This window comes from Phyllostomus hastatus, unplaced genomic scaffold (genome assembly GCF_019186645.2).
Source record: "Phyllostomus hastatus isolate PE091 unplaced genomic scaffold, TTU_PhHast_1.1 phas_scaffold_129, whole genome shotgun sequence".
NCBI classification, from domain to species: Eukaryota; Metazoa; Chordata; class Mammalia; order Chiroptera; family Phyllostomidae; genus Phyllostomus; species Phyllostomus hastatus.
Window position 1 is genome coordinate 7,259,634 of NW_025334009.1, and position 26,441 is coordinate 7,286,074.

The window sequence follows — 26,441 nt, forward strand, 5'->3', positions numbered from 1 at the left end:
GGCTTCCTCGGCCTGCCCCACCCGAGGCCTTCAGAGGAAGACGGGACTGAGACCCTGCCTGCACCCCAGGCCCGAGTCCCTCTCTTTCCCGACGGGGCCCTGACTCTGGCGAAGGGAGCCTGCAGCAACTCGCCCTGGCTCCCTGCAGACCAGGGGTCTGGGCACCAGCTTGTCCTGCCCCGAGGCTGCACCTCAGGCTCCGGACTCGAGGCCACGGGGCCTCTGGTCGGAGCGCACCACAAGTGGACGGTGGGCTGCCAGCTTTTTTTTTTTTTTAAGGCTTTTCATAGTAGTTCCCAAGTCGGCCAACTCGACCATTCTGTAAGGCCCACGGACGGCCTAGTGGGCGTGACGGGGCCTCCACCCGACCTCAGCCCACCGCAGTCAAGTCTCAGTGATGACGCCGCCATCCGGTGTCCTGGCTCATTGCCAAACCACTCACGGCCACCCCCAGGCCTCGGCTGCCACCTGCCAATCACTGAGCCAGTCCCCGATCCCCATTTAGGGTATCTGCTCTCTAAGGCCGCTTCTAGCACCACCTTTAGTCTGGGCTTCTCCCCAGAAGCAAAGCCTGAGATGAGGGCTCATGCCTGTGATTTATCTGGGAGGTGATCCCGCGGGGACGGGGGCAGGGGTGGGAAAGAGAGAATGGGGGTGTGGAATAGTGGGTCACCGTCATGAGCACTGGTTTGGATGAGCACACTGGATTCCTCTCAGAGCTGTCCGCCCGACGGTCCAACAGAGAAGCATTCCCCATGGGGGCTCCCCCCGCCCCCCGTGGTCGTGAGTTGACTTGGAGGCGGTAAGTTTCGGGCATTTGTGGGCTGCACACACCTGGACCCCCAGGTCTGTGGGAAGCACTGGAGGCAGCACCCTGCCCACAGGAAGTGACCCGCCCCTGCCTGCACGGTCCTGCCGCAGCGGCCGGCCCCAGGCTGAGCATGGAGGCAGCCCACAGGAGGCGTCCACTGCCCGCAGCTTTACCGAACCCTCTCCTCCCCGAGGGCTGGCGCTTCACCAACGGCCAGTCTCTGCGGGGCCGAAGTCATACTGGGATGAACTTCTTCATATTTTGTGTTTCCGTTCCCCTGGTGTCTTCAATTATTTCCTTTGGTTACATTCCCAGAAGTGGAAAGATTAGGTCAAAGGGAATGAACATTTTCAAGGCCTTTCACACACACTGCCAGATGATTTCCGGAAAGTTTGGAACAGCGGAGATGTACGCTCTGTCGGCGGTTTGTGTGGGACCCCTGCTTAGTGAGCAATGTGCAAACTGCTGCTAATTGTCTAAATTCACGTGTTTTATAGGCTTGAATGTACTTGACTTGGGAGACCAGGGAGTTGCAAACACAATACACGCATTTTCACATTCCCTAACGCTGCATTCTTTCCCCGCCTGCGCGCCCCCTCCCGCCCCCAAGCTCTCGCCCTTCGGCCGACCTCACGGTTCTTCTCCCTGGGGTTCATTTCGTGGCCGCTCCATCTTTCCGAGCCCTCACCTTCGGTTTTCTCTCCCCGTGCGTTCTCCCCGAGGGCTGCGATAATCAGAAGTTTCTGACAAATGCCTGCGTGTCCCTCTCCTGGCGAGACCTCGTCCGCTGGGCTGAGTCTCATCTGCCGTGTGCCCTTCTCACGGGAAGGGGCGGCTTTCAAGGAAAGGCCCGGGTGGGAGAGAGACACGCTCACCCACAGGGGTGGGCGAAGGGGGTTCATGGTGGCAGTGCGAATAAAGAATACACACAACAATTAATAAATAATAACACAAGGACAGTGTCTTTAATAATCACCAAGACCAAAAGCTTCTAAACTTTATTCTGACTCGAGTTTCTCTTGACCACTGTCATGTTCCATCACGCGCAGGCAGCCAGGGGCAGGCAGGGAGGGACAGGCTGGTGTCTCGCCGGGAGCCCTGCCGTGGCACCTGGAGGGACACCCACTGGAAGAACATTTAGAAATAATGAAAACCCAGGCTGTGTTCCCAACAGGACGGCAGCTGCAAGTCCAAGTCCAGGCAGTTGCTTCTCTCTGCGGGGCCGGAGCTGTCCCCGCCGGGAGGGGGGCCATGTGCGCTCTGGGAGGAGGGCCATGCCAGGACCCCTGGGGCAAGACTGCGGGGGCTTCGGCTCAGTTATGCTCTTTCCACAAGGCAATCAAGTTGTAACCCCCCACCCTCACTGTCTAAGTAAAATGCCTCGAGCAAACGCCAAGGCTGAGACACTCTCCTTCATGAAGCCGCTCCGTCTCCCTTCTCCTGGTGCTTTAAGACCGGCTGGGGAGCACTGGATCCCCCCGGAGGAAACCGCTCAATCCCTGACCAGACTCCCCTCCGACACCCTGCGCACAGGAAGGGCCTCTGGGGCCATCGAGAATGCCCCCCCTCCCGCCCCGCCCGTCCCCAGAGTGAAGGCAGGCTGAGTCATCAAATGACAGCATCTCTAAAGCAGCCGTGTTAATGCTGACAAAACAAAATCTTACAAAACACCAGGGAGTGGTTATAAAACACAAAGCAATTCAAAACAAGAGCGACAACAGCTGGCTAAGGACCAAAGTGGCCGCTCAGCCCCTCCCCCTGGGGCGCTTGGCCTGGATGTCTCACAGGACGGGAAGCGAGAGCTGGGCTTCCTCAGGAAGGCTCAGCCGCCAGGTGGGGCCGAGGCTGGTCCCCCACGGCAGGGCAGAGCGCCTCCTCTGGCCTCCTCCCCCGGACGCACCCAAAGGCACGAGGCAGGTGAAGTTCTGCTGTGTGTGTGTGATTTCATGCTGAAAGCTCTCCAGGGGAAGGAACCACCGCAAAATACCTATCATTAGCGTTTCCTTTGAACCGGTTTGCTCCAGGGTCCTTATTCTGGTGTGTCTGCTGTTGTTCTCAACTCCTGCAGCAGGAGAAGTGCGCCTCCTTGGGCAGGCCCGCGACCAGAGCCCTTCGCCAGGGAGCCGGCCTCCGTACCCGCGGAGACAAGGGCCAGACCCCCCGGGGCTGCCACCCCGGCGTCCCGGCTTACCGCTCAAGAATCCCAGCCGTTCCAAACCAGACCGGAAAATAGAGTTTAATTTCACACGTACAAACATTGCTTTAAATTCGTAACAGTGAAGGAAAACACGTACACACTCCGGCTCACGCGGAGAAGTCAGCGCGGCACTCCGGCGACGGGGGTCGGCGTGCGCGTCAGCCCAGGAACCCGACCTTCGGCCTCCTGGGCCCCAGGCTCTCTTCCTTGTGCAGGACGCTCTGCAGGGAGGCGTGCAGCACCTTGCCCACCCGCTTGCTGGTCTGCAGGGCAGAGGGGCGCAGGGCGGCGCCGTGAGGCCCACGCCCTGGCCAGGGCGGGCTTCCCTGTCTGCCGGCCAACCCCGCGCCCTCCCACGCGCCTCCCGGGGCCTTTGTGCAGTTAGTTACACAGACCAACACAGACACGTTAGTCCACACCTCGGCCGCTTAACACCCCCGTTCTGGAAACACCTTCGTCCCACACGAGGAAAGAAAGGACAACCACCCCCAGCCCCAGGCACCAAGCAGCCAAGGCCGCCCCGGCCTTCAGCTCAGGGTTAGCGTTCCCGCTGCCATGAAGACAGCGGCGACACTGTCACCCAAGTCTGGACGTGGCGGCGGCCGAGAACAGCAGCGGGAAGGCGTGGGGAGCCTGCAGAGTGTGCGGGTCTGTCTGACGCATAGTGGAGCGTGCTGAGGGCTCCCCCCGACGGGCAGTTTCTGGTTCGCCTGCCAGCAGGTCTCTCAGCAGAACCGCTCAGGTGAGACCAGAGCCAGCACCTGGGCGAGGGTCCTTGGCGTCCTCGGCCCCATAACCACCACCCACTTTTGCTTTCAAACACGATGATACAAAGAGCAGGCAGACATCAAGGGCCCAGAGTCTTGGGTGGAAAGTCACTGTTTTCTAGGGATGGAGGGAGAGCGCAGCCGGCACCGCGCCTGCTGGGGAGCGACGGCCCACGGACCTGTGTCGTGAGGCCTTACAGCGCTCGTCTGAAACAAAAACCGCCTGGCCCTGGCTGGTGTGGCTCGGCGGGTTGAGAGCCAGCCTGTGAACCACAGGGTCGCGGGTTCGATTCCCGGTCAGGGCACATGCCTGCGTTGTGGGCCAGGTGCCCTGCTGGGGGTGTGTGAGAAGCCACCACACATCAATGTTTCTCTCCCTCTCCTCCCTCCCTTCCCCTCCTTCTCTATAAAAACAAAAACAAAAAACCCCACCTGAGTCCAGCTAACTGTGCTACTGGCAGTTCAGCCAGCCGGGCGGTCAGTCAGTGTCAAAGCCTCAACGACTTCTGCAGAGTTGGGGTGGGTGGGGAAGGGGGTTGGGGGAGGAAGGTCTAGAAAGACCTTTTAGGGAGCAGGACCCGGTCCCTGCCACACAGGGGTCGCTGGGCCCCCGAGGAAGGCAGCTGTGTCCCCAGTGAGCCCAGAGCAGCTGGGGAGACCCGCAGGGACATGCACCCCTGAGGCCGCTCCCCTCACCTCCACCCAAACACTGCTGCGCTGCAGAGGGGCAGCTACCCCTCAGCCCCCGGCCCCGGCCCTGCCGACTTCCATCCCCTCGTCCAATGATGAAGGCTTAGGATTAGGGAGTCACAAGTGACTCTGCATGCGGGCGGTTCACGCTGGCATTTGGAGATGTGGAAACTCGGGAGCGGAGAGAGCAGGATGAGCAGCTGGCCCTGGTCGGGCGGCAGCCCTCCAGCTCACGCCAGCCACGCCAGCTGTCCTCCAGCTCCAGGTCAAGGTGCGCACGGGGAGAATCCCGAGGGTGCTACGGACCAAGGGGGCAGGAGGCGGCGGGCACTCCCCAGCCCTGCCCCGGCCCCGCCCCTGCCCCGGAGCCTCACCTCCATCATCTCGAAGACGCTCTCTGGGTCCAGGCTGCCCTTCCCCACTTTCCTCACGCACGTCACGACCCCCTTGCTGGTCACGGCCACCAGCAAGCTGGCCAAGGAGCAGGCCTCCTCCTGAAGCGTGGCGTCCACCACGTGCCGGCAGCCGATCTGCAGCCAGGGCAGCAGAGTGTGGGTGTGGGTGCCACCCCCCCAGATGCCCGCCCCCAACGGCCTCCTGGAAGAACACCTGTGCCCACAAAGCAGCTGCGTTGCCCGCTCAGGACTGAGGTTCTAGATGCTGCTCGCATGGGAAATACCTGACATAATGCTCAACCACGGCAGCGCAGGCCACCATGCGAGCCGTGACAGAAGCAGGCCACGGACATGAGGGGGGGGGGGGGCCAGAACTGCCATTCGCAGACCGCCCATGTCAGAGGGCCCCCAGGGCTCCCAGCAGAGGGGCCCGGGGAAACTCGCACGTGGGGCCACGTGGGTGTGTCTCGGCTGAGAAAGGTGAGACCGACCGAGAGCAGCTGCCGGGAAACACGCTCAGGAGTGAGTCGGGGGCAGGTGGCCTTGGCCGGTCTGAGCCCTTCCACACACCCAGGTTTACGGAGGGAGTGCGGAGGAACGAGACGCGACACCCTCAGTCTCACTTTTAAACAGTGAATCCTGCGTGGAATCACTGGGGAGCACCTCGGCCGGTACAGACCGGTTTGCTCGGCCTCGGGTGGCACCGGTCGCACAGCAGCATCAGCCAGATGTCGGCCCCGCCCCCCGGGGGGGAACCACACTGGCCTCGGGGGGGAGGAGGCAACCCAGGGGAGACAGCGGCCGTCAGAGGCAGGCTGGCACCTTGCACAGGGTGACGATGCAGGGCACGTGCTCCACGCTCAGCCGGATGCTGTCGTAAGGGTCGTCAGAGAGTTCAATGTCCTTTGACCCCTCTTCGTCCTCCAGAACACGGACTCTTGGGATCCTGGAAGCAAGAGCACGATTAAAATTCCATCTTATTGAAAGATCGTTTCTGTTATTTTTTTTTAAGACTTTATTTATTTATTTTTAGAGAGGGAAGGGAGAGAGAAAGAGAGAGAGAAACATCAATGTGTGGTTGCTGGGGGCCGTGGCCTGCAACCCAGGCATGTGCCCTGACTGGGAATCGAACCTGCGATGCCTGGTTCGCAGCCCACACTCAATCCACTGAGCTACGCCAGCCACGGCATTGTTGTTTTTTGTTTGTTTGTTTGTTTTGAGATTGAGGACAGGAGTTAGGATTCCTGTGCCTCTCGAGGCAGTGCCGCGCCGCGCCTGTCCTCCCCGTCCTTGCTGTCCAAAGCTCACAGGCGACAACACAGCGCAGTGAGAACGGAGGGCTTATCGGAAATGATGCCTGGGCCCTGGCCAGTGTGGCTCAGTTGTCTGGAGCACTGTCGGGTAACCAAACGGTCGAGGGTTCAATTCCCAGTCCCAGCACATGCCCAGGTTGTGGGTTCGATCCCTGGTCTGGGTGTGGGTGACCCCCGGTCCGGACGCGTATGAACCCTGGTCTGGGCACCAATCCCCGGTCTGGGTGCGTATGGAAGGCAACGAATTGATGTTTCTTCTTCGCACAGATGTTTCTCTCTTCCCCTTCCTCTCTCTAAAAGCAATGAAAAACTGTCCTCAGATGAGGATAAATAACACTAACAATAAACAGTAAATAAACAAGTAAGTAAATAAGAATAATTTCGGTCAATCCAACATCCAGTCAATCCAACACCCACAATGAATCTCCATCCCTGCCTCGCGCCAAACACAGTGCGGACACACAGGCGGAAGATAAAACCGCAAAGCTTTCAGAAGACAGACTAAGAACGCCTTCATGGCCTGGGAGGAGACAAAGATTTCACAAACGGGACACAAAGTGCTTACCACGAAGGGGAAAACATGATAGATTCAAGTATACCACAGTTGAAATATACACACACACATAATACCGACATAGCACGTATTATATACATTATGGTACGGGTTAACATTATGAGCTCTGTTCATCGAAAGGCATCACGTAGAAACTAAAAGATAATCCAGAGCGAAACAAATATTTGCGTGTGTGTGTATACACTGACATACTACATAAAGACTTCCGACTGAACATAAAAGACAGACGACCCAACGGAAAAACAGACAAAGGATCGGAGCCTTCAGAGAAGCGGCTCCTCATGCGGCCAGTAAACACACAGAGGTGCTCCACGTAAATGCTCACCAGGGAAATGCAACTCAAACCTGCAGTGTGATTCCGAGACGCACTCACCAGAGTGGCTAACATTGAAAAGACAAAAAGACCCAACGGCCAGTAAAGACGTGGAGCGACCCGCATCCCCTCATGCACTGCTGGTGGGAGGATCATTCTACAACAAAGGCACTTGGGAAAACCGCCTTGCAGGATCTACCGGAAGAGAACACAGCCACGCCCTCCAACCCAGAACCGTCACCTTATCCAGCAGAAATGCACAGATACGCACACACGCACACAGAAGACACACACAGGATGCTCGTGTCCGGCACTGCCTGCAACGGCCCCTGCCGGCAACTGCCCAGACACCCGTCCACCGCCCACCCGTCCACCGCAGACTGGGCAAGCCGTGGCACGTTCATGCACGGAGCGGCGTGCAGCAAACAGCTAGCTGTGGCTCCAGGGCACAGCACAGGCGCCTCAGAACCTCCCACACGGGGAACAAGGCAGGCACACGAGAGAAGACACGTGCATCGCGTACAAAGCCAATCTGCTGCTCGAGGACGGTGGCTGCCGCCCGTGAGTGTGGTGACTGCCGGGGGCACAGGGCGAGAGGGGCTCTGGGGGCCGGCAATGCTGTTTCTTGAACTGGCTGATGAAAACCACATTTAACCCACGAAGTCAGTGTGTTCCAGTCTAGGGTGGAGGAGCTGGGAATGGGTGTCTGCGATGGAAACAGCGTTAGAGGTTTCCCCCGTTCCTCTGACCAAAGCCCTCTACTCAGGGGCGACCCCAAAACACCCAGAATAACCTTCTGGAGAGCGGGCCCCTTGTAGCACAGGCTTCCCCCACTAGGTGAGTGTTCTAGGAACCCACCTGGATCAGTGCACCAGCTGGCGCTGTTGTGAGAGGCTGCGTTTGGCTTCACTGAAAAATTTTTTAAAGACCCTTGTAATGAGTTTGCCCATTTCACAATGGGTGATTGATGAGCGCACCTGCCCACACCGCACTGAGTGCTCAACAGTTTTTGACCAAAAATGGCATGACCCCTGTGCCCCGCCCTTCCTGTTCACCCAATCTTTCACCAAGTGTTTTTTTTTTTGTTTCCTGAATGAAAACAGTCCTCAAAGGGAAACATTTTGCCCGTGGAAGAGGTGAGACAAAACAGAAGCATTAAAAGGCATCAAAATCGACAACTTCAAACACTGTTTTGAGCAGCAGGAAAAACATCTTGATAGGTGTGCTGCATCAAATGGAGAGTTCTTTGACGGTGACTGGAGTTTAAACATGTAAGAATACACAACTTTTTATAAATAAATTCTGCCTCACTCCCCCCCCCGCCCCGTATGACCCAGCCCTGTCGTCCGGCCCCACACAAGTCCCCACCGGGGGAGCACTGCAGCCAGAGACTGTTCACAAGGACCAAGGAGCCCTGCCAGGGCCCGCCCGGGCTGCCGTCTCCACGCCAGGCCCCCAGGGTGCAAGTGCTAAGCAAGGTCCTGTCTGAACAGATCAGGTAAGCCGTCTGGACTTTTGTATGTTAAAAAATATGCACAAGCAGGTAGACGTGCACACACACACACACACACCCCTTCCCAACCCTTTGGCCGCAGCGCGGTTCGGCAGGCCTGGAGAATGCCATCTGGAGACTGGTCTCTACCCCCTGACGGACCCGACTGCACAAAAGGTCTCTCCACAAGCTGGAGGTCCAGTGCCCTGCAGCGTCCCCACTCCCTGCTGCCGGCGGCAGGGCTGTGCCCGTGGCAGACGTGCCCCCCAACCCGAGCAGCTGGCATCCATCACCCTGCTGGGCCGTCTGCCTGACCCCCACCCCCCGGCCCGACAGCCTCAGCTGGCTCTGCTCCGTCTGCCCCAGTGCCCGCGGAGACCAGCTGGCAGACAGGCGTGATTTCTGCGGCCCGAGATGCAACAGATGGCAACGTCCCCTCTTCTCCAGGAGAGCCGGGCCCGGGCGGCTGCCGCGGCACCTGGCGCTCGAGCCCCGCGGTGGCCGCCAGCGCCAGACCCTCGGCGGTCTCGGCCAAGAGTCCAGTGGCCCTGCTCCAGGTGAGGATCTGCAGCTGTCATTCCCGGCAAGTGGCCCATCCCACAACTTCAGACCCCAATTTACTGGGCTTTGTTCTTGTTTGTTTTGTTTTAAATTACGCAGCCAGTCTAAGTTCACCAGAGGAAAACTCCAAAACACAGATCAATGTGAAGTCATCCACAGCATGAACACTGCAAGCTTGTGAGTAACCATTTTGGGATATGTATGTCCATATTTGCAGACATCAAATATAAGAATTAGCGAAAGTAAAATGCGACAAAACAAACACAAAACAGGACGAGAGGCCTGTATTTAGTGGCTGCTTTTCCGTACTGACAAAACTCTGAATAGGCCGCCGTGCCCGTGTGAACCCCCTGGGTCGGGACGCCAGGTGGTTCCCCACCGCTCACCGCCGCGAACGTTCCGCGGGCAGCCTCTCCGCTCACCCACCCACTGCCTCCCTCAGCCGCACCCCTGGGCGCCTCCGCCCCTCGTTTCCCAGGACCCCAGGCTCCCCGCTACCGAACACAGGCTCTCTTGTGGAATGAACGCCTCCCCCATGCTTCCTTTCTTGTTTTAAAGTTTTACTTATTGATTTTAAAGGGGGAGGGCGAGAGAGACACAGATTTGCTATTCCACTTAGTTATGCATCGTTGGTTGCTTCCTGCATGTGCCCTGACCAGGGACTGAACCCGCAACCCTGACCTGTCAGGGTGACACTCTGACACCTGGGCTACCCAGCCAGGGCCACGTGTTTATTGTCAAACGCTGCAGCCTTTCCTCAGAGGACTCGGTGCACAGACTGGGGGGGACGTCTGAGGAAACGCCAGCTCCCAGAAAGGTCAGGGCCCCGTCCCTTGCTGCGCGGCCCGTCAGGGCAGCTGAACCGCAGAGGCAGAAGCCTCTCCTGCTCTTAGAGCAACCTCATGTCCCGCCAAGGACGGCAGGGGCACCTGCCACGCGTCAGGCCCTGGTGGTGGAGAAGACAAAGCCCCGCCCCCAGGGGCCCTGTCCAGGAGCAGTGTTCCCACGGTCGGCCTGAAGTTGGTCTCTACTCTTTTTGCTTCTTTGTAGTTCCTAATATTTGTCTACACGGTACATGTTTACTTATGAAAACAACAATATAAAAGATAAATACAGAAATACATGCAGATTTAGTTTTCAATTGATGAAATCTATTTTCTGGAGCTTCACGTTAAATGCCACCACTTTCAACACTACACCGCTCGCTGTCTTCACCCCGAGCCCCGGCAGAGAAGTCCCCCGTGGTCCACCACCAGGTCGGCCCCGGGTCACGGCGGGCCCCCGGGGCTGTTTCCAGGAAGACTCACCTCGTGTTGAAGAGGGCGGCCTTCACGGCGATGGAGATGGCATCGAACAGGTTCCCGCCACACTCCAGCAGCTAAGGAGACGGGGTGAGCAGGAAGGAAGAGCGTCACGTCTTACTTCAGTGGCGACCCGACCGAAGGCTGGCGGTTCCCCAGCAACGGTTCCCCAGCAACGCCGACCACGTGTGGGGAGAGCCAAGGCCAGTGGGCGTGGCCACTCCCCCCGGCCATCGGACAGCGCCGGCCCTCACTGCAGGCTCTGCCTCACCGCGGCAGCGCTCACACGAGCCACGTGTGCGGGCCACGTGTGCGAGGCCACACTTGGGTGTGGCTATAACACTGACACTCAGGCCTCTAACAGGGGTGGGGGGGGTCTCCTCCAGCTGGGGGGACCGCCACAGAAGGAGGAGCTGATCACCCTTTTTTTTTTTTTTGCCCCAACAGCACCACACGCGTTACTCTCGTCTTTGCTAAGGTGCATCCAGCTTCCAAACAGGTGAGAAATGGCGGCCACCGACGCTGCAGCTCCGCCAGGCTCACACTGAGGACCGAGTGTGGTTCCCCACTGCGTGTCCTCGTCCTCGTGCACCTGCTGGCTCCTAGCTCCGGCTGGGCGTCGGAATCACCGGGAAGCCCACTGAAAATGCAGGAGGCGGCCCTGGACCTGAGCTTTGCCCCGGCCTCTAGGTGGTCCTGATGACCAGCCAGAGCTGCACACCTAGACAGGGGCTCAGAGGAGGTGGGCTATGGGGCATTTTCAGGGGAAGATGGCTTGGTGAGGTCAGGGGCGGGCAACGGCGCTTCCTGGCCCAAGGCCTGGCTCTGAGGACTAATAATGCCACCACTCTCAAGCTGAGGCCTCCCGGGCCGGTCACGCTGCCTCTCGGTGTCTCTCTGCCCCGCCACTGCTCCACACAGAATGTGCCCGCTTGTCTGAATCTGCCTTCGCCTCTGTGTGGCACCACCCCTTCCTGCCTTTGCTCCCCTGACAGTCTCCGTGGGCAACCTCAGGTGCTGCTGTGCTAGGACTGCTTGTAACTTCATTGTCGGGTGGCGTTATGTGTAGGCTACTATTTATGTGTTACATTTAATTAAAAAAAACAAACAAACTATTAGAGGAGACTAATCCTCTCCCACCTAATCTCACCCTTCAAGGGGAAGTGGACAGCATCCCCTGGAGGAGGGAGAAAGCGCCGGGAAGGAAAGCAGAAGCAGACCGCCGGTCTCCAGCTGGTGCAGCCACGCGGCGCGGCGCCTACCAGCACGTACCAGCACGTCCACGTAGAGCACCCAGCAGTGCTCCCGCGGGCTGATGCAGAGCGCCTCCAGGTCGACGCTGCTCTTGTTGTGGAATATCCGGTAGAGGGTGTTGGCGATCTCCGTGCCGAGGTCATCGCCTCCTCGACCTTCAAATTCAGGGGTAGCGTTGGCCGAGCTACGTACACAGAAGGGCGACAGGAAAGCTGGTGAGTCCTCCCAAACACAGGGAGCAAAGGGGCAAGGCTCTATCCCAGCTGCCCTGGGGGACGCTGCAAGAGCCAGCGCTACAGGGAGGGGCGCTGAAACCAGGACAGGATGGCGTCGGCCCCTTTCCCAGCCTCCAGACAGATGCACACGACGAGCCGGACCAGGGCCGAGCCCCGGGCTTGCCAGTGTGTGGTGGTGGGAGTCCCCCGAGTCCCAGCAGAAGCCACCTCTAGCCAAAGGGAAACAGGACAGCAGTGGCAGAGTGAACCGTGGCCAGTGATGATCAACTCCCTTACCCTGAAAGCATAACAAACACTCTCCTCTGGCAGGCCCAGGAAGCCCCGAGAGTCAAACAGTCTGGCGTACGGAGGGGTTCCGTTGCATACGCCACCCCTAGTTTTCACAGCCTGGGAAGGCACGATGACACTCTCCAAGCCAAAGCCACGGCGTGAGTGCGATCGCCTTCCCGGGGTGTTCTGAAGGCGCACACACCAGGGGCCAGAGCCGCGTCCCGAACTCTGGCCTATCGCCGCGCTGAAAGCAGGAACGCAGAACGGACAGACTGCGGCTGATCAAACGGCAGCTTATCTCTTCCACTTCATTTGCTATTTTTCAGAGAGAAGACCTTTTCCACTCGGGCCTCTTGAACTTTACGCCCGATTACCTCGGCAAAGAGTGAAGACGTGTCAACACTGGCCGCCCTGAGTACCGCTCGAGTGTTTTGACAGGAAGCCGTGGAGGGTTGTGGCTCAACTCAACCAAACCCTTCACGCCTCTGAGAGGTGAGTCAACCCCGCAGTGGTCACTGCACACGGCGAGTAAGGCCAGCAAGGCAGGAAGCCGGGGGTTTCGGCGCGGTCTCCACAAAAACACACACCGTGGCTCTCGGTCCCCAGCCCGCCTGAGCACCCACTGCTCCGTGTGGCGGGGCCCCTGCTGTGCGGGAGGCTCTGCAGACGCCGACTCGGTGAAGAGGACCTAAGTCAGCAGTCCAGTTAAGTAGGGGGTGGGGTTCATGAGCAAACAGCAGGAGTGGGGGAGTCAGTGAACCTGAAGATGACTAGAAGGGGGTCAGGATGCAGGCAGGGCAGGGTGAGGGGGGCGGGGGGCCCAGGCAAAGCAAAACCTGCATGAAAGCTCAAGGCTGCGCCTGGCCTATCTGCATGACACTCAACAGAGTGAAGTGTCCCTTCCCTGCAGCCCACCCCAATATGGGTACAGAATGAACCCCCAAACCACCGGGGTATACTGCTGTATAATAACTTTGCTTCTCTAATCAGCTAGTCTTTCCTCACCACTGTGAGCCAGGGGAGCCCCAATTTAAAATCCCCAACAGACGCTTTCTTGCTGCCATAGCAACCCCGCTGGTCACTCCCGGCCTCTGCTGGCCTCAGACGCTGAGCCACAATAAAAAGCTCATTTACAGTGAAATCATCGAGTCACCAGGGAACAAGTTTATGTTGCACAGCCAGCAAAACACAACCCGTTCCTAATTCAAACAGTAAGCACTTGATATTAAGTTCCATCTTTTAAGTGTTTAAAACATATCTATGTAGGTCCCTGTGCAGACAAATCCAGCCTGAGATGCTTGTGCTTAAAGTGTCTCCTTGTCCCTGATTACAGTGGGTCCCGTCCTCTGGGGGGTGACTCATTCCCCGGGAGGAGCCGCATTGCGCCTCCCAGGCCCTGAGGGATGATGGTTCACAGGGCGCCCCAGGTCCGATGGGCTGAATTAATCTACCTGCTCAACCACGCACAATTGGTTTACATGGGTTTTTTTGGACACTGGGCTAATGTAAAGTAGAAATTTTTCCCATTTAAAAAGTTTTTTTTTCTTTTCTTAAACACAACATTCTTTCAGTATGGCTGGTAGACAGGCAGAAAAGGGAGCGTGGAGGCGGATGGGACCACAGGACGCTCCTGCGTCCAGACGGTGCCCTGGCCTTGGAGTGGCTCTGGGGCGGAGGCTGGAAGGCAGGACCTTGTTCAGTGGGGTGGGGTGCAGGGCCTCGGGTGTGATGAGAGAAGCCCGAGCCCAGTGTTCTGCCCAAGGATGAGGAGAAGGGCTGCAGCAGACCGGTGAGGGCCCCTCACCACCACTGGGGGAGCTTGTGCAGCACGAGGGGCCTTTCTGGAGAGGCCGTCTCCAGGGAACTAGACGGCAAGTGCCCGCAGAGGCCGGCTGGGCGACTCCCTGTATCTCCACAAAGGGCCACAGTAGGTGGCAGGGAGTGACGGAGACGGGCAAGCTTGCAGGCCCAGTCTGGAGGCATTTCAATCCATCTTTAATCAAAGCCCCCATCAGCGAAACAGAAGTCTTACATACAGGTGGGCTGCGGCCTCTGGGCGACCTCAGGGGGTCCAACTCTCTCTCCACGAGGAAGGAGGACGCCGCTCGGAGCACTTTGGATGTACTAACTCATTTAACTCTCCCCACAACCCCGGGGGTTGGGGGGGCGCTGCTGTCGACAGAAAGGTTCTGTGATTCGCCCAAGGTCACACGCCTGGCGGCTGGGGAGCTGAGACACGGACCCAGGCGGCCGGCCCCCGTCCATGTGCCACTGCACGGGTTTGGCTGGTAGCCGAACGCCAGTCAGGGCAGCTCTCCCTGGGCCTGTCCTATGCCTCCAAGCAATGAGCGGGTGCCGGGCTGGGAATCACTGGCAGACCACAAACGCTGGAGCCAAGGGATGGAGACCAAGGGAGTCCCGAACAAAAGGTGTGTCTACCAGGCACAGAGTTAAAAGAGACAGAAACACAGGCTGGCCATCCGAGCCCCTGCTCACGGGCGTCGCAGCAGGAGGTGGAGGGGAGAGGATACACTCAGGTTCCTCAGCTCAAAACCAGGTGCTTCATGTTTTTACAGCTCCCCAAACCAAGGCAGGCCCCTGGTAAAGATCCGCTCTTCCAGGGCTGTTGGGAAATCGCTCACTGAGCTGGATCAACTAATAAACCTCCTGGGAGCGAGGCCACTCCCAGCTCCCCAGCTCTCCTGACTCACCACCTCCGCTCCACTCCCCCTGCCTGGAGTCTCCCTCCAGTGTAAGGGGGGGCCCCCCCCCCCCGAGACTAAGGCCACGCCCACCTGCAGTGGGACTTCAGACCCCAGGCCCATGGTGGCTTCCCTCACACCCACCTAGCCTGCAAACCTGCGGTGGGCTCCCACGGCCAGGTCAGGCTGGGCCCGCGCAGACAAAGTTCTTCCTCGGTTGGGTACCTGGGCCCAGGCTGACTCAGGAGCCCTCCGGCGGGCAGCCAACCCGCCCCTAGACAGGCCCCCACCTCTGACTCACACTCGCTTCTGCACTGACTGAAGCGGCCCCAGGCCCCATGAACGGGTCGGGAATACAGGCATGTTGTGAGTTTTTGTTTGAAGCTTTTGTCTGAAGCCACTGGAAGAGTTATCAACTCTGGAGACTTTCAGAGTACAGCAGCGTTGAGTGGCTTCTGCCGGTTCCGCTCCGCTTGGCCCCCGCCCCTGGCCCTTCAGCCAAGAACAGAGCCTCCCTCGGGTAGCACTAAGCAGCTACAGAACGGACCAAGGGGCTCCACCCACCAGTTCGGGGCTCGAAGCTCAGGGCTCAGTACTAACGTAAAGCACGCGAGCACACTGGAAAGAAGTCGAGTCCCAAAGGGAAGGACCCGTGTGGGTGCACTGGGACCCCTGTGAGCGGACCGTGCGCCCCTCGGCTCCCCCCGGTGACAGCCTGAAGCCTCTGCGGGAGGCGAAAGCCCAGCTCCTGGACCCACCGACGTGTGTGGGCAGACAGCCGAGAAGCGCCTCGATGGACTGTCACCCAGGGTGACCCAGGGTGACCCGCCAGCTCACTCAGTTCTTGCCTGTCTCTGGGCTTTAGATGGAAACCACCTTTTCCTGGCGTTTCAACATTCTCGCTTAAAACGGCCTGTTCTCAGGCAAAACTCACGAAGACACGAGACAGAAGTCGGGAGGCCGGAGTCTGCTCCCAGTTTAGGGCAAGTGCCAGCCGAGCTCAGGAGACCCCGAGTCTTTGCTGCTTCACTGGTGGGGGGGTGCCGGGAAGTCAAGATCAGGGCAGCTGGGTATCGGGCAGTGTCTACCTCAGACTCTGTGTATTGTTTCAGGCAGACAAACTTTACTAGAGTAAGTTAGCAATTCGTTTTCTACCTCTGGGAATTTACATCATTAAAACCTGGAAGTAGCTGATCAAGTAGTTCAGTCAAGCTGGGCTCAGACTGGCACGAGGGGCCCTCCCCGCTTCCCCACCCAAAAGCTTTCCTCCCGCTGGGTAAGAACTCTGTCTCAGCCTGCGCTCTCCAGCAGAGGCCCCTGCCCGTGGCCTGGGGGCAAGGAGGGCAGCGCCTTTGCTGCTGGGCACAACCCACAGGCGCCCAGAAGACACTCCTAGTCCCTGGGTCGGAGCAGAGGTGCTCCCTGCAGACTCCAGCAAGGCTCTGAGAAAGCAGGCAGCCAGCGGCGCTCGATGCCCTCCCCCTTCTCTGTGGGAAAGTGGGGTTTCACGGGTCTCTCACGGTGGTCCCACCGGCTGGGCCCATCGCGCTAACTGGGCCACTCACAGGTGCTACTGAGCGCCACTGTCAGGCAGTGGGTCCCGAGGGATTCGGCACTCCCTCGGGCCTGGAGCTCCTAGGCCTGCCTCGGTTCTCCTGGGACTGACAAAGGGGGACAGAGACAGGCAGGCAGCCACCGTCAGCCGGGACAGAGAGGCTTGGTCCCAGAAGCCAGGTCCTGGAAGAGGCCGCTTAAAGGCTCCCCTCCGCGTGGAGCCAACCCCCTTTAGGGCTGGGACAAGAAAGGGACAGGAGCAGCAGGCAAACTTAGGTCCTGTTCAGACACACAGCCCCGGTGAGACGGGTCTCCCGCACCCAGCACCTCCCTGGGGTGCCTGGTGACCGGCTCTGGGCTAGGACGGTGAGGCAGACGATGGCGAACAGCAAGGCAAGCTGCAGGCCTCACAGCTGCAGGGTCTGCCCCTCTGTGACCATTCACTGCACTGACCGGACAGCTCAAGGCCGGGAGAGGCCGTTCTCCCCCTCCAAGAGCCAAAGAAGAGGGGAGCGGGACGCCTGACCAAGGTCACTATCACGCGTGGGAGCTGAGAACGGGCCAATTCCACTGCACAACTCACAGCTGCGTAGAGCCAGGAGAAGAAACTGCTCTGAGGTTAGGGCAGGGGGCAGGGAGGGGCTGGAAGGAAGGGTGGAGGCAGACAGGTTCTGGGACCTCTAAGCACAACGTCCCTCTGAAGCGGGCCTCCCAAGGCCGCACAGAGTAGAAGGGGCAAAGACCCAGAGTCGGCGAGACCTGGCTGTGTGACCCTGGGAGGGTCACTCAGCCTCTCTGAGCTCATGCTCCTCACAAACAGCTTGTGAGATGAACTTCTGCTGGGAAGGGAGCCAGGAGACTCTAAGTTTCTGTACAGACGTGGGGTTAGCATCTGTGCGGAAATGGGCTGGCCCGGCAGGCCCGAGGGTGCCCGCTGCAGCGGCAGGAGGGTGGCCCTCAGCCCCAGCCCACAGGGAACTGTGGTCACTGTGGCCAGACTGTCTCTGTGAAAATATGGCTTATGCTGAACACCTGTGTTCCTTCTAGGAGCCTGGTACTGTGGCGTGCGCTCAGCAGAGGGCGCTCACGTGACCGGCACCCAAAAGCAGGTCTCGTGTGCCGAGTCTCTAGGGGGTTTACTTCCAGAGTCACCTGGCACACAGGTGTCGCTGCATTTTTGTTGCTGTAATAAATCTTAAGTTACGAGTACAATTCTCTGCTAGTCCTGTGAGTACTTCCAGCAAGTCTCCAAATGTGCCGGTGGTCTTGGAGACCCCCAATACAGTATCAGTAATATATACCTGTGCCCACCAGCAGCCAACAGAGACCCTTACCCACCTCAAGAAGGCCCCCTGTCACCCCTCCCCCCCGGCTGGAGATGAACTTACAGACAGAAGATGAGACTGGGCCAACAACCCTCCAAAAATCCCCAACCCGAGGAAAAGGGAGGTGACGAGAGGGAGAGAAAGAACACGGACTGAGTGCCCGTGGGAGCCGGTCATTCCAGGGGCTCCGTCTCCATCGTGCAGTTTCCTCATCGCCACGACAGTGTTATCACGCCCAGTGTTTAGATAAAGAAGCTCAGGCACAGAGAGGTGGAGTGACTGGCCTGAGGTCACACAGCTGACCAGAGAAGGACGCCAGCATCGAGGCCAGCCGGCCGCCCAGCCCGTGGACCCTGCTGTCCCCAGCGGCTGCCCCTGCGGCTGTCAGGCTGCCTGGCTGGCCTGGCCCCTGCTCTGCCAACGAGACGTTTCTGCAAAGCTAGAGCCCACTCCCTGCACCCCCATCCTTTACGCCGTTCCCCTTTAAGCACATCTGCACAGTACTGACCAGTCAACAAAGAACTCCAGGTAACCTTCGTTCGGCTTCTCCAGCTTCGGCGTCCCCATTTCTGCCTTCACTCCCACCAAGATGTCCGTGTGGCCCTGCGGACGCACCACAGAAGGGCCCTCACCCTGGGGCAGGCGGCCAGGCCCCCGACCACCTCCCTCCTGTCCCAGTCACAAACCCTGGCCCGCCCCCTTAAGAGCAGGGCCGGGACTTGGAAGGCGGCCCTTCGAGAGGACGAGGGGTCTTTGCAGCTTATGCCGCAAAGGCCCGGAGGGGCCTGCAGCGGGCTCCCCAGGGCCCACCCGGCCCCCACCTAGCCCCCACCCAGCCCCCACCCGGGCAGGACGGGCTGCGGCCCCAGCACTCACCAGCCTGACCCTGGCGGAGCCACTGGTGTTGGACACGACGTCCGTCTCCACTTCGACGCCGCGGTAGTCCTCGCAGCCCCGGCCATCCACGCGGAGGTCCTCCTAAGGCAACAGGCAACCGCAGCCCTGAGGCCGTGATCCCAAGCCCACAACAGACTGCCGGGCCGACGCGCTCCTCCCGACTCCCCTGGAGAAACGGGCAGTGCCCCTTGCTCTTCGCGAGTCACTGCCACCCCCTGATGCCAAAGACGGGCTGCACTGTCCGTCTGCGGAGTGGCCCAGGCACTGCCTGTCCCTCAGCCCCACTGAACGTCCTCCACTGCTTCCTGCGGTCGGCGTGACTCAGAGTGTCTGTTTCATGCTGTGGCTGTAATCCACTAGTGCCAGTATTTATCTTGTCGCCCCAGATCTGGTGCTAGCCACAGGGGCTTTCCTGTGTTCCGTCAACCTGCCTCCCATCTTCATCAGCACCCCGAGAGGTCCCAGCCTCTTGTCCTCCCTGCCCCCGTCCGGGGACCAGCCCTCCCCCAGGGGCCCTGCTTCCCTTCACTGGAGGAAATCCAGAGTAGGGCAGTAAATAGGTTCACTGCTGTGGAGGAGTCGCTGCTTCCAGAGCTGCTCCGCAGACAGAGCAGGGAAACACGCTCTCCCGCGCACACACCTGCGTTTATTCCTGTACCTACCCACGCATCTGTTAAAAAGCCACGTGTTCACACTGATAGTTGTTCTCACCTTCTTCCCTGGCTTATTTGTAACTTGCCTCTCAGACAGGGGGAGCCCAGGCTTTCCTGATCTACAATGTTTTAGGTCTTTGTTTAATCTTAGTAAAAAAAAAAAGAGAGAAAAAGCAGTTTCGGAACAGCTAACCCAGGCCCCAGTGCAAAACAAACTCACTGACGGGCACAGTATTTGTGCAGAGTTCCCTTTGCCTTTAGCCCCATGCCCCCCCCCCCTCGCTCACAATACTGTTCTCCAACTGCCGTCCCCCTCCCTTCGTCCTTTGGTGTGGCTATCACTCATCTGTACCAGCCTGCATCCCAGTCTGGGTCCCCCACATCCTGGTGACCTTTAATTGCTCGTTCACCTTTTGGCCACGTGGCCCATTGCCAGGGCCCTAGGCATCAAGGCCAGCGGAAAGGTGAGCTCAGAGAACTTGAAGTCGCCCTCCCCTCCTCTGTTTCCAGCCCCGCCCCCCTTCCCCATGCCCAGCAGGAACCAGTCTCTTTAGTTCCTGGGCCTCGCTTCCTGTGTTTCCTTTGCACGAATGAGCAGACACAGGAATGTTTTTAATGCCCCCTTCTTACACGAGGGTGATCTCCTACACACACTCTTACACTGTGCTTCTTTCTAACACCTCGCGCATGAGTGAGAAATCCCTCCACATCGGCCCGCAGAGATCTTTCTCATTGTTGCAAACATTTCCTGACAGCAGTTTTTTGTTTTTTTCGGTAAAAGAATCCTTAGGACCACCAGACCCTCAAGGGGGTCAATGCTCCCCAGACGGTGAAAGCACTGCCCTGACGGACGTCACCTGTCAGGAGCTCACCTTGAAGCCACCCGGCGGGCTACTGGGACTGACTGACTCTGAGCAGTTAGGGTTCAAGAAAGCAAACCCCTATCCACTCCCCCTGCCCCCGCAGCACCAGCTACCACCACGTGCCACGTGTGTCTCAGCTCTTTTACTCCTGGCTCCTGTGAAAGGGGAAAAACCGAAGTCTCTCTGCAAGCCCACCCACGTCCGGCCTGCCTGCCTCCAGTCTGGGGAGCGTCGACTTGAAGAGCAACAGGATTTCAAGTCGGGGAGAAGGAGCCTCTGGGAAGAAGAACTCAAAACTACATAGATGTCTCTTTACAACCCCAACTGCAGAACAGGGAGGCTTTCTAGGTCATTCTCTGACTCCTCTGTGCCCCGCCCCCAGGTGTGCCCCCCAGGGGAGGGGAGTGGGAACCTGGCCCAGGAGCGTCACTCGAGGAGGGAGCCCTCCGGGGCTGCAGGCACGGCACAGGCGTGAGCAGGCGCTCGGAGCATCATCAGCCATGGGCTCCGGGCCTGGTCCTGCCGCTGACTAGCTGCCCGGCCCTGGTAGGACAGGTCCCTTCCCCCTACGGACTAGTTCCCCATGTGTAAAACCACGGAGATGGAGTTACATGGCCTCCAAGGTGTGTCTCTAATTCTACGTATCTATAAATCTAAACAGGCACCATTATTTGCGAATGTGAACAGTAACTACTATTCAATGTACATTTACTATATATTAGATAATGCACTAAACACACTACCCAGTTAGTGCGTTTAATCCATCGTACAAGTAGAGAAACAGGTGGGCAGATGCCGAATGGCTGGCCCAGGGTCACAAGGCCAGCAGGCCGCACTCGAATTCCCAGGCGTAGTGCTACCCCACACTCCCACCCGACCCCCTGCACCTCCGGGGTCCCTTCACTGTGCAGGGGCGTCGGCTCAGGCCTCCCTCAAAGGGTGGGCGGGCGGAACCGGAAGCAAGGAGGCCGCAAGGACACAGGGCTTCCAACCACTGCTGTGAGCCACCACGCGCCCCGGGAAGATCGCGTCACGGCGCCTCGTGGTGGTGACCCACTTACTTGACCCACAGCGTGGGGCGGGAGAGGTGACAAAAACGGCCTCACCAGACCCTGCCTTTGCCGCCTTTAAACCACCCCCTGCCCCGGGAAAGGCTCCGTGGGAAAGGCTCAAGTGACACACAGACATGAACAAAAAGCTACAAATTCTCCTTTCGAAGGATACAACCACCACACGTTTTTTTATAGGAAAAAAAAAAGCACTCAGAAAGAATAGGAGCAAAACAGACCCAAAATGAAACAAAATAAAACAAACCAGCCCACGGATCACTGCACGCAGGGAGGGCCGTATTTTAAAAAACCCAGTTTGCCCCAGAAAAGTCAGGAAACCAGCCACACCTCCTGTCCCGCTCGGCTCACGGCCTCACACCTGCGGCGTTTTGTACCCACCTGCAGTACTCAGGGGCGCCCAGGTGTGAACGCCTACAAACCCGGCCGCCCCGAACTGAAAGCTCCCTTTAAACACCGACGGAGAGGTGGACCAGTGATGGGCCTGGGAGCGGCGCCTGCCTGGGGGGGGGGCAGGGGCACCCTTCCCGATAAAGGGCTTCTGCAGCCAGGATGGCGCCGGGCAACTTGTGGGCTGTTACCTCTGTGATCGCGGCACCCCAGCCCACTGGGTGTGGTGTGGTACAGGCACCTCCGACCTATATTTAAATCTCTGCTGTCCGTGCCAGCTTTGTGACCCTGGGCCAGTTCCTCAACAGCTCTGAGCCCGTCTCTTCAGCTCGAAAGCGGAACAACCCTGACTACAGAGCTCCAGGAGCATCTGAAAACCACAAATCACTTGGGGGGGGGGGACCTCTCAGCACGGGTGTGGCACCCGGGAGTCCCATCAGCGGTTCCCTTTGCCTGCTTCTGGGCGCAGGTTAAATTAGCTCACTGAATCCTCCAAAACGACCCCAGAGAGAGGTCACCGATGAGGATATTGAGTTGAGGCGCCACCGTGTCCTGTTTGTGACAGAGTGGAAGGACACGGGACTCGGCCCAGAGCTGCTCTACCCAGATGACCCAGTCCTATCACTTCCTCACAGATACTGGCAAGTCAGCTCTGCTAATCTGACTCCCCTGGGACGGTTTCAGGCTCCAGAGACTCTCTGGGGTGGTGGCACCCCCACACGGCCTCGCTCTGGCTTGCCAGCGAGCAGAGACTGGAGCGTCTCCAGGATTAGGAGACCACCCTGCTCAGGAAAGGGAGCTTGGCCGGCCCAGCTCTGCAGGCCCAGACCCACGGCACAGTGGGCACAACTAGACGTTGCCCCCCTTCACTCTCCCAGCCCGTGGAGGAGCCCCGCCTGCCTCTGCAAGGATGTGATTCCGCTCACCCTGCACAGCGACTGGGTGCAGCCTTTCTGGGCCGGGGGTCCCGAAAGGGCAATGGCACAGGGCCCAACACCAAGTGCCCCGCACGGCCGGACTGAGCAGCCGAGTCCTGGCTGCTCGGGCTCATGGCTGAAGAAGACCAGGCTCCGGCCCTGTTCCCCCTCCCCTGCACCACTGCCCCAGCCAAGACTCACAGGCCATGCCGGGGGCACAATGGAGAAACGGAGCCGGACAGCCGCACGCACTTCCCCTCCTCTGCCGAGAAAAACGTAGCTAAATGGCCTGGACAGGACTGTGCTTCTGGGTGCGGCCGACCGTCTGCACCTGGGACAGAACACGCACCTAACAAAAGCGGGACGTCCCAGCCTTCAAAGGCCGAGAGCGGACTTAACAGGAACCAACTAGATCACGTATTAAAGTACCCGTTTGTCAGCCTTTCCACTCGCCCCGTCCCACCTCCTCAGATCCATCCCCCGTCCAGGTCCACTCCCTCCAACCTGCACCACCTGGACTCCCTTTGCTGGTTCTGGCTGAGTTTGGCCAATGAAAGTATGGTACCAGAAGAACAGAGTAGCCCCCCTGACACGCACACACCCCTGACCTGGGGCCACACTTCTGAGGGAGGCTACATCTGCCCCAGACGACAACCTCTGTGGGCAGCCCCTGCTCCGAGGCTCCTGGAATCACTGGCGTCCGGTAACACCATCCGCTCCCCGCGCCCCGTTGGCCTAGAGGTGGTCCTGACACCCTGTGGTTGCTCACCTGGCTCTCCGACATCTCTCGTTGGTTGCCCGAAACCCGCTCACACTGTTAAAAAGAGTCCCATCATAAAGGTCTCCTGAACTATCTCAGTCAGGTTCCATTTTCTGCCAGAACCTAAAACAAACCATCCTCCTGCCCACAGACTGCTCTCTTTCCAGTGTGGCTTGTTCCCCGGTGGCCATGTCTGAGCTAGTGACTCTGTCCGGCGATGAGTCTAGAGGAGAACCGCAAGGGCTGGCTTCTTACACGAGGGGACTGTGACCCCAGGAGCTGAGAGGTAGCCACAGCTCCCTACCACAGGGCCTGAGAAACAGAGCCGAGAGAGAGGAGAGACCATAGGGGAGGCGTGAAAGGCAGCAGAGACGCGCAGGTGGGAGAGAGCCTGAGGACCTAAGCGCCCTTCGATTCCCGGAGAAGCATTTATATCCTTCTCATCAACTTTTTTTTTGCTTGAGCCAGTTTGTTGGTTAACATAACTAGCAACTGAATCCTCAACACCCACTGTGAGGTTACTTTCAACTGCCTCTAACTACCACCAAACCAAGATGAAACATCCCGGAAATCAAGGCTGAGGGCGAGGATTGCCAGAAGCCAAAACTAACCAAAGAGGACCAAGGATGAAAACTAATACACAGGATGATTGGGTCTTTAGGGACAAGGAGAGGATTCCGGCTAGGCACGGCTTCAGGTGCGCTGCTGGCACAGGGGAACCAACCTGGCCTGAGTCTAGGTGACTTCAGAACGGAGTTGGTGGGCATCTGCGGTAGGCGCACTCACCTGCGTTCTGATCTTTGTTCGAATCGTGTACATTCTGTTTTGCTCCTCCATAAACACAGCAAATTTGTGGCCAATGTTAACAATGCTCATGAAGAGGCTTACTGGGCCAATTGCACAGAGCTCACCAACTGTAGCCCTAATATGCCCATGCTACTGGCGAGAGAGGCTGAATTTAACAACTGAAAACGCTGTTCAACTCGTCTCCCCTTTAAGGCCTGCCTCACTCCATCCATGTTACTGAGTACCTCGCGAGTGCTGGACACTGGCCAGGCCTTAAGTGGGGGTGTCCCACAGACAAGCCGATTAATACCTTCCAAGATCCATGAGGCGGCGGCAGCTGAGCCTCTAAGGCCCTTAGGCACCCCTCTGCAACCTGATCTTCCACCATTACCCCCAGGGAGTGGACTTAGCATCCTTTCCTTCTGACGGGCTCCAGCTTACTCAATTCTTGGTCGGGCAGGGGCTCAGTTCAAATACTATTTTCTTAAGGAAGTCTCCCCTGACTTCCCAGACTAGGCAGGCCTTCCCCCTTCACAGCACTCCATCTAGTCATATATACAAACACACAGATAGATCTGTAATTTCTGTCTTTTCCTTCCAGCGTGGTGCTATATAAGGGCAGGCTATCCCTCAGTCTAGCTCAGTTCCAGGTGGAATGAATTAAACACTGAGTCCACTAGACACACAGAAGGGGCACACGGATTTAGGAGAGCAATTCCACTTCCTTGGGGAAGGCTTCAGAGCATTACAGCCCCCAGTATTCCTCAGTCTCTCTGGCTTCCACTAACTACAGCACCCCTTGATATACGAGAGGAGACCCGCCCCCCCAAAAAAAACCCCAGAATTATATTCTGGATGGTGAGCCATTGTAGTACAGGCTTCCCTTGCTAGGTGAATGTTTTAAGAACCCATCTGTATCAGTACACCAGCTGGTGGTGTTGTGAGAGGCTGCATTCGACTTTGGTGAATTTTTTTTGAGGACTCTTTGATCGCATTTATCCATTTCGTGACCTGTGATTTAAACCACACCTGCCCGCATCATGCTGAGTGCTCAGCAGTTTTTGACTAAAAACGGCAGCACTCCCATGCCCCACCCTCCCTATTCACCCAATCTGGCTCCCAAGGACTTCTTTTTTTCCCCATAAGAAAAAGTCCTCAAGCAGAAACGTTTTGCCAATGTGGAAGAGGTGAAACAAAAAATGGCAGCACTAAAAGGCATCAAAATCAACAAGTTCAAAAACTGTTTTGAGCAGTGGAAAAAAAAGTCTCGACAGATGCATTGCACCAAATGGGGAGTACTTTGAAGGTAACTTAAGATGTAAGAATAAACACACAATTTTTTATAAATAAATTCCAGGGTTTTTTTGGGGGGATTCCCCCACGTATACCTTATATTCCATTACCGTTATTTTACATTCATCTTTGAAATAATAAAGGAATCACAGGCTGACATTAAAGGTAGGCCAGAAGAGCCGAAATTAACCACACTGAACTAAAAGCGAAAAGTAAAACACAAAATGATTGAGTCTATACAGGATTCTGGCTAGGCTTTGGGGGGTTTGGGAGGGAGGGCACAGGCCAGGAGGACGCACTTGGCTTCCCTCGGTAGCTCACTACCAGGCTCCGCACTCTCCACCTCTGTCTGTGGCGTGGTTACAACCAGGGATGGAGCGTGAGCGCTGAAGATGTTAGAAAAGCCGTGGCTGCCCGCAGGGATCTTAGTTCTCCAATGGCAAATGGGAAACAGCAAAACAACTGTGCTACGGGCTGTGGAGCCGCTTTTTAAACACCTTCCCCCTTTATGTGTACGGCCATTTATATTTTCAAAGCGCTTTCGCCTCGGTGCCTTCTCTTTCCCTGCGAGTCCCTACCCCCGGGCGAGGAAGAGCGGACCAGAAGCGCACACCCACAGAAAAGCGACGCGCGAAGGCTGCAGAGATGGCCGTGCGGCAGGGCTCCCGCGCTAAAGCCTCGGGGACGCGGCCTGCAGCTTCTTCCCCGGGTTCGGAACCCCGCAGACCCGGAAGGCTCGACCGGGTACGCATTCAGTCCTAAACGGACGCCCGCCGCCCGGTTCTAAACGCGCCCCGGGTTGCCGGCTTAAGGCTGCGCACGCTGGCCGCGGCATCACCAGGTAAACCCAGACCCGCCGCTCCTCCCGGGCGACCCTAGGGCCGGCCCGCGCCGCAGGCCCGTGGGGACCGGCGGCCGCCCCCGCGACTGGAGCTACCTGCACGCCGTGCACGATGTACACCTTCTCCGCCTCGCTCAGCGACACGGACGCCATGCTGCCCGGCCGCGCCCTGCGTCATCAGCCCGCGACGCCCCGGAGCCGGCCGCGCCCCCCTCGCGC

At 58.3% G+C, this 26,441-nt stretch overlaps 1 protein-coding gene across 3 annotated transcripts; it reads right to left on the minus strand.

The window, feature by feature from the left end:
- Nucleotides 1-1,840: 1,840 nt before the first annotated feature.
- On the minus strand, nucleotides 1,841-26,435 carry EXOSC7 (exosome component 7). Of its 3 annotated transcripts, XR_006787764.1 has the most exons (9): nucleotides 26,319-26,435; nucleotides 18,632-18,733; nucleotides 18,264-18,358; nucleotides 11,687-11,852; nucleotides 10,421-10,491; nucleotides 5,683-5,806; nucleotides 4,840-4,995; nucleotides 3,106-3,271; nucleotides 1,841-1,936 (listed from the first exon to the last, which is right to left on the minus strand). XR_006787764.1 is itself a non-coding variant. In XM_045856598.1 (8 exons), exons 1-8 carry the CDS (start codon nucleotides 26,373-26,375, stop codon nucleotides 3,167-3,169), a joined length of 834 nt encoding a protein of 277 aa, XP_045712554.1. In that variant the 5' UTR covers nucleotides 26,376-26,435; the 3' UTR covers nucleotides 3,026-3,166. The 3 variants fall into 3 exon arrangements, 2 of the variants coding, with proteins under 2 accessions (XP_045712554.1, XP_045712553.1); XM_045856598.1 differs by lacking the exon at nucleotides 1,841-1,936 and having other exon boundaries at nucleotides 3,026-3,229; XM_045856597.1 differs by lacking the exon at nucleotides 1,841-1,936 and having other exon boundaries at nucleotides 3,026-3,271.
- Between the last annotated feature and the right edge of the window lie 6 nt (nucleotides 26,436-26,441).